This window comes from Eumetopias jubatus, unplaced genomic scaffold (assembly GCF_037043125.1).
Source record: "Eumetopias jubatus isolate StellerSeaLion01/CBP00866 unplaced genomic scaffold, mEumJub1_p1.0 scaffold_14, whole genome shotgun sequence".
Lineage (NCBI taxonomy): Eukaryota > Metazoa > Chordata > Mammalia > Carnivora > Otariidae > Eumetopias > Eumetopias jubatus.
The window spans coordinates 97,382,400-97,389,953 of record NW_028274820.1 but is presented as its reverse complement, the minus strand read 5'-3'; the positions used below and the strand labels follow the sequence as shown (position 1 = coordinate 97,389,953).

The window sequence follows — 7,554 nt, the reverse complement described above, 5'->3', positions numbered from 1 at the left end:
GACAACAAATTTTGTGTTTCCCTGACATTTCCCTGTGTCTCCTCATGTGGACAGACCCAACTCACCATTGCATTTAAAAAATATAAAACACTTCATCTGTGATTTGCATTTCTTGTTTCTTCAAGGTGACTTTGGTCAGAAGGATTAATCTTGAAAAGGCCTAATATTTATCAATTCTTCACATTCTGTGTCTTGTGCTTCTTGAATCATCTCTAAGAATCTTTGCATACATACAGTCATGAAGGTATTCATCTATTTTATTTTCTAAAGTCTACATGGCTTCAAGTTGTATGTTTAGGTCTAAGATATTCTATCTTAATGTGGCATTTATTATAGCATAAGGTGAAAAAATGCCACCTACCATATTTCATGGGGAGCAGAGTGCCCCTCACTATGTTGATTTTTGTTATCCTTCACATGTGCCTCTGCTTATACAGGGCTCTCCTCAGGGCACCCTTGACCTCTGCATTCCTCAGGCTATAGATCAGTGGGTTCAGCATAGGGTTGAAAAGGCTATAAAAGAGGGAAAGGATCTTCTGCTGCTCCTCAGGGTGGTGGGATTTGGGGGCCATGTACATGACAATGGCACTGCCAAAGAAGAGCCCCACCACACAGAGGTGGGAGGAACAGGTGGAGAAGGCCTTTCTGCGGCCCTCCCCGGACCGGATCCTCAGGATGGCAAACAGGATGTGCATATAGGACACCAGCACCAAGCAGAGGGGCCCCAGTAAGATAAACACACAGGCCACAAAGATGACCACTTGGTTGAGCCAGGTGTCAGCACAGGCCAGCTTGAGGACAGACAGGATTTCACAGAAGAAGTGGTTGATTTCATGAGGCCCACAGAAGGGCAGCCTCAGGATGAGAATTAAATGGACCAGGGCCAAGAGGAAAATAAACACCCAGCAAGTCACAGCCAGGACCATGCACATTCTCCAGTTCATGATGACAGTGTAATGTAGGGGATGGCAGATTGCCACAAACCGGTCATAGGACATCATGACCAAAATCAGGCACTCTATATGAGCAAAAGCCAGATACAAAAAAGTCTGCATAATGCAAGGAACAAAGGAGATGGTTCTTTTCAGATTCACAAGATTTGCCAGGATCTTGGGGACATTGTTGGAAGCATAGGTCATGTCAACAATGGCCAGGTGAGAGAGGAAGAAGTACATGGGGGTGTGCAGTCTAGAGTCTAAGCAGATAAGCCCTAGGATGACTTCATTCCCTAGAAGGGTGAGCATATAGAAGAGGCAGAAAAGTCCAAAGAGAAAGAGCTCCAGTGCTGGATTGACCTGGAATCCCAGCAGAGTGACTTCTGTGATCCATGTCTGGTTGCCTCCCATGCTCCTATGGCAGAGACTGACAAGTCCACATTCACAACAGGCAGGTCAGAGCTCTAGGGTAATCAAGACTCAAAATAGCACTAAATGTTACAGAATGAACATTTAGAAATATATTACTATGGATCGATATTCTGTCATTTATTTTTAGATGTCTCTAAAAAACTCAGTGTGCTAATATAAATCAGAAAAAAATTCCCCTTCCATCAATGGAATGATAGGCTATATCTGTATATAATTTACTGCAAATAAAATATGTTACAAGATAATATTACACATTATTATATACAGTACCTAATAGCATACACATACATACATGCACACATATGTTGTTTTGGAGAATTAAAGTGCTCTGGCTTCCTTTCAAGGGTGTGAGTCTTGATTATTAAGGTAGTTAGAAGAGAGATGCCCTGACAGAATGTATGGAACAGAAGGTAGTTTTGTTTCCTAAGCTTGCTTGTCTCCTTGGTCCAAGATAGGAGGTGATAAGGGCCCTCTGTTCTTTATAGGTTGCTTACTTAACAATTTCCCTTCTCAGATGCTTTTCTACCTATTTGTTTCAGATTTGAAGTGCCTTCTAAATAAAGTCTCATTTTATAGTGTCTTTATAACTTTGTAAGCCCCTCATTTTCAGCTACTAAGCCTCTGTACAAGCTTCTTCTAGTACTTCTTTTCCATTTCCGGCATTTGCAGTTTTATCCTGAGAGTTTTATCGACTTTTTATCAGCACCAGATACTGAAATTTAGGCATAGGTAAAAGAATTCTTTGGCCCCATGCAATGAACACGTGTATATATCCTAAATTCAGGTAAACAGGAGGACATTTCTGCAACTTTCTCAACTATGAATCTCAAAAGGGAAAATGAGTTAACATTAACAGCTATAGTGTAACTGTATTTTCTTTGGGTGTTTTCTCTTTTTCCTTTTATAACATAATACACAGAAAAATCTGTGTGTGTGACAGAATTGTCATGATGGTATCTTCCCAGCTTTGGTAACTCCTATGGCCATCAACTCCCCTCAGACCTTCTTCACCTGCTACCATGCTGACTGCCCCCTGCTGTTCTGATGGATTCTGAGCAGGTCACAGGGAATGGGAACAGGTGGGGCATTGGTTGGATATTTTTTTCTAGGAAGCTCTTCCTGGGAGGTGGCTGGGTCTATCCAGGGGGAAAAACGGTCATGGAACAGTCAGATGGTGACATTATGCCTCGAAACCATGTAAACTGGTGCTTGCTGTCCCTTTACCCTCTCTTCACATTGTTCCCAGAAACAACCTGAGAACTATCTTTACTTTCAAATTAGGCTGTAGTTTCAAATCCAACAAAATATTTTACAAATAATTTCATTTTTTTCTTTGTAAAAACTTGAATCCTCAAATTCATATTTTAAAATCAGGATTATATTATAGAGACTATTTTTAACTAACATTTCCCTTAATATAATGAACATTTTTCTTATATTAAAGGTAATATTTTACAGGTATTATTTAAAGCTAATGCAATATTCTATTATATTACAATTTATTTAATTTCTCATTGTTGAAAAATTTGGGGTTCTTATTTCTCTTATTAGCATCAAGATAAATATTCTTTCAAACTGAAGTTTGGTCTATGTTCATAATTATTTAGGATATATTCTAAAAGTCAAATTGCAGATGCTAAAATATACAGACATTTCAAAGCTTGTGATACCTATGGCCAGCTTCCCTGCAGGAAAAATGTACCAATGTCCCCCTCTTATCAACTTTGAAAATGGAGTATGTGAGTAGTTTTTTACAATTTAAATTTCTATTTCAATAATTCTTTAACACATATTCCTTGAGTGCATCATCTGTTCCAGCCTCTCTTTTAAACTCTGGAAGAACAGCAGAGGGAAAGTAGATGCATTCTGAAGGGGATACAGATAGTGAAGAAGTTGGGTGGTGTATTTGTCATCTACTCTTCATGTTTCCATTTAGGGGAGAAATCTCTCTCCCCCCTGGATGGAAACACGGGAGGATACCTGCCGCTCTCCTGCTCTCTTATTTATAGGATTCGTAGAACAGGAAACTGGAAATGAGGACGCCCCTTCTCTGCTCTCTTTTTGGGTCATATGCATTTCTATTCTTTCAGGCTAAAGCCTACAGGAGCACGTACTGTCCCATTTAGGGAGTGGAGGTGGGCTAACGGTTGTGATTTTAATTTGGAGAGACATTTTGTTAAAGCTATAGATCATGTTTTCCAATAAACCTCACTAAGAAAGCATATATTTTTAATTCCTACCTGATTCCTCGGTCTATTTCTCTATTTCTTTAGACTAGGAGCAAGGAGACATCATGGTTGATTACCATCCATAAAACAACAGGAGCAAAGTAGTAAAATATTTGTTGATAGTGGAAAGTAAAATGACGAAAATGAACAGGGTAATATGATTGAAAGTGACTTGGTGTGAAGGGAGGTCCTTTAGATGGGATTGTCAGGAAAAATCTAACAAGGAGACACATGGGTAGAGTCCAAATGATGAAGGGGAGTCCACCCTAACTATTGCCAAAGTAGACTGCTCCTTGCTCAGGGAACGGTAAAGACAAAATCCCTGGCAGGAAGGACTTAGTGAGGTCTGGGAACAGAAAAAGTCCAATGTACCCGAACTATAGTGACTAACAGGTTGTAAATATTCATTATAACCCTGCTTATATTTTAAAAATTTTGGAACTGATATAAAGGTTATAAGTTGGAGATGGATTAAGATATTTGGCTACTTTTATAACATACAATGCAATGCAACCATTAAAAAGGTTGATATAAATCTTTATATAGTGAAATGAAAAAATTTTCCACATAAAGTAAAAAAATGTGCATATAATATGATCCAACTTATATTTTAACATAAAAATATTTATACACATGTCTTTTGTGCCTACATACATATATGTATAAAAATTCTTTGTTTTAACCATGAAACTGCTTATATTGATTATCTGTTGATATTGATTAACTATTATATTGATGATATGATTTTTCTTTTATATAAATTGTTTGCTTATTTGCTCATTTCCTTAATAAACTTTATGCATTACCAGGAGTAAAAAAAAAAAAACAAAATATTTTCATTTTGGAAAAATCTACAATGTAATATACAACTAAAGGTGCACATTATTCCTACTCATCTTCAGAGTAATCCTCACCAAATTTTAACAGGAATCTCAAATCAAAGCAGATTTTCTTACAGCTTCATATGGGAGAAATCAATCACTACCATTATGAAAAATAGTTAACCTTTGACAGGAAAGGGGAAATTGAAATCTCAATCTCATTTTTCTTTATACAGATTTTTTTCCCCTTGAACTATCGTAACAGAGAAAAAGATCAAGATCTTCTACTGACTAAAAATAGAAATAGATCATAAATTAGGTTGAAAATTATTGCAACACTCACCAAAATGTGAACAAGACACAGGCAGAGCTGTGATGTTGCAGAGGTCAAAGAAAGTGGCCTTTGTCATTCAGAGAAGCACAATGAGATGCCCTTTTAATTTCCTCATCTGCAAGGTAGCTTTTAGGGGTTTGTAGTTAAAAACCCAAACACTGAAAACAACAATGAAACCAGTCCCTGTAAGCAGAATTAGAAGTGACAGAGAATTTACCAGTCAGCTAGGAATCTTCCAATCAGTATCTTAGAAAAAGTCACATAGGATCAGCCTGTTTACTAGTGGGAACTTTTTATCCCAAGCCAGTTCATGAAGGCCTCCTCTTTCCCTGGATACTGCTCAAATGTTGCGTACTAATATTTGCCTCTGTGAATTCCCTTTGTTTATAATCACGTGGTTGACCAACATGCTTACTAGCAGACACATTTGTGCAGAGTGCAATGAAATTGCAATTTGCTCTCATGTGAACTTATGTGTCTATGTCTGTGAATTTGGTGTTTCTCTTAAAAGGACGTGGTTGTCTTAAGCCAACTTCCTATCTTCTGTGTGGACATTCACTGGAGGTCCCAAGAAATAGCAGCAAATTATGATCAGTAAAATACCTTACAAAGTCACTCAAATATTACTGATTTTATATGGGCTGATCTACTTTTGACTTACTGACTTATTTTTAAATTCATGCAAACGGAGAACAAAGGATGTATACTGAACTACCGATTAGCAGATATGAAATAGGAAACTGTCCAGCTGTCTGGACAATACAAATTATGTCTGAACAGAATATGGCATTTTGTGGACAGACCAAATATTGTGTTAATGGGTCCCAGGAAGTCAAGCCAAATAGGAGGGCTCAGAGAGCTCTTAATGCCCTAGTCCTCTGGGAATATGGACATTTTGTAAATTTTTAAGGCTCTTCTGAAATAAACACATTCTATTCCAACACCATGGAAAGCAAGGCACAAGTAATGACAGAAAATGAGATCATGCTTTCAGAGAAAGTCTTGTATGAACGTCTTTAGAGCTAATAAAGACACAGGAAGCCGAAAGACTAAATTTTGTTCCAAAGATTGCCTTTGGATGAGTCCTACGAGACCTCCTGGAGGTGAATGTGATAACAAGCTTGAGGAGGACGGGCAGGCAGGCTGAGCACAGAGCCCATGGCCAGGGAAGCCTGTCTGGGCCTGGATGGGATGCTGAGAGTGGATCCAAGGGCAATCCCAGGGGGCTCATCTGTGATGTGTCCCTGTGTTCCTCCTGCACCCAGGCCAGTGACCTAGGACAGCAGACACTTGGATCCTTCAGCTATCAGGCCGGGCTTTAGCTTCCCTTTCCCAAATGATTAGAATTGTTTAACTCATCAAAGTTCATACTTAAAACAGGCTGGAATGATAGAGTTTTATGTGTAATTTTTTTCCCTAAGATATTTTGAGAGAAACCAGTAACTAAGTTCCAAAATGGCAGGAATGAAGGAGGCAAATAGAATTCTTAGTGAAACGACTCGTTTCGCCAGATGTGAGCTACTAACAAACTATAGGTCCTACTGGATGCCAATCTCACCTTTGTGCAGTCTTGTAGGAAGGTCAGAAGGAGACCACTCTATAGCACACACTAATTGTCCATCAGCTCATTTGTTGAGAACAAGGAAAGTAGAAAAATACGAGATAAGGTGAAAGCATTATTTCCTTTTAAATATTGGCATGATTTTGCATTTTGAATTTCACAGTTCAAGAAGCCAGATTTGTTTTTTTCCTCTGAGAAAAAGCCTGGGGCAGAGAACAAAAAAGAGAGAGAGATCTCAAATTACTTAAGTGTCCGCTCCAGCTACATATCAAAGAAAAGTCTTCAGTGCACAGAATAAGGGATGTTTCATGGATACATTTCTCCGTTCTTCCATAGCATGAAAATTCACAGGGACTGAAAGCAGCAAGATCCCTGAACCAGGATGAAAACAGCATGGTTAACAGTGTTAACAGTGCTGGTCAGAGAATTGTTCCAATCTCCATTCTGCAAGGTGAATGGTAGGACCTGGAGCCACTTACTCTAGTCACCGCCTCATTGTTTTCATCCATAAAATAGTGACAACAGGTGTCTAAAAGGGCTGATGTGAAGGATAATGACCACTAAACCGGCATATAGTAGGAGTTATATAAATGTTAATTGTTAACAGTATTAATAAGACCACAAATTTCAAGAAAGAGTCCGAATCATTAGGATTAGAGATCTAACAAAATCATGGCATTGTAAACCTTTTCACATTTATTTTGTCTTTTCTTCAGGTTATTTTTTGACTTTAAATAGAAAACACACCAAATAAATAAATAAATAAATAAATAAATAATTTAATAATAAACAAATAACACACCATTTTACTTTCATTTCTGTTAATGTTTTTATATGCTGATTTTTAAAAATTAATTTTCAAAAGGATTTTAAAGAAATGGAAAAATCCTTTAAAGGAAACTCACTCCTGGATTGAAGAGGAAAACACAGGTTTTAAAACCCAAAAATCTCTTGACAGGAAAGAAGGCTGTACTTTGGATATTTAGCACCGACCTACAGTGAGAGGTTCTATTGATCACTATGAGTCAAAGCCCTGGGCGGTCAAAGACGGTGTTCTGGGGCAGCACACATTTGTCCAATTTCCACACTTACTCAGAAATTACTTATCATCTCCAATACTTGCTTCAAGACTCAGCTTGATCTTAATGAGTAGCAGAGTGTAACAAACAAACATGGATTCTGAGCCCAACTGCCTGGGTTCAAACCCCGACTTTGCCACATAGTAGTTTTGTGACCTCTCTGA

At 38.1% G+C, this 7,554-nt stretch overlaps 1 protein-coding gene across 1 annotated transcript; it reads right to left on the bottom strand.

Annotated features, from left to right (window-relative positions):
- Positions 1-413: 413 nt before the first annotated feature.
- On the bottom strand, positions 414-1,346 carry LOC114211729 (olfactory receptor 2A12-like). Its single transcript, XM_028106383.2, has one exon. It carries the CDS (start codon positions 1,344-1,346, stop codon positions 414-416), a length of 933 nt encoding a protein of 310 aa, XP_027962184.1.
- Positions 1,347-7,554: the final 6,208 nt, after the last annotated feature.

What these genes read in the sequence shown, in the direction of transcription:
- LOC114211729 (XM_028106383.2), bottom strand. Translation starts at nt 1,346, where the DNA reads ATGGGAGGCAACCAGACATGGATCACAGAAGTCACTCTGCTGGGATTC.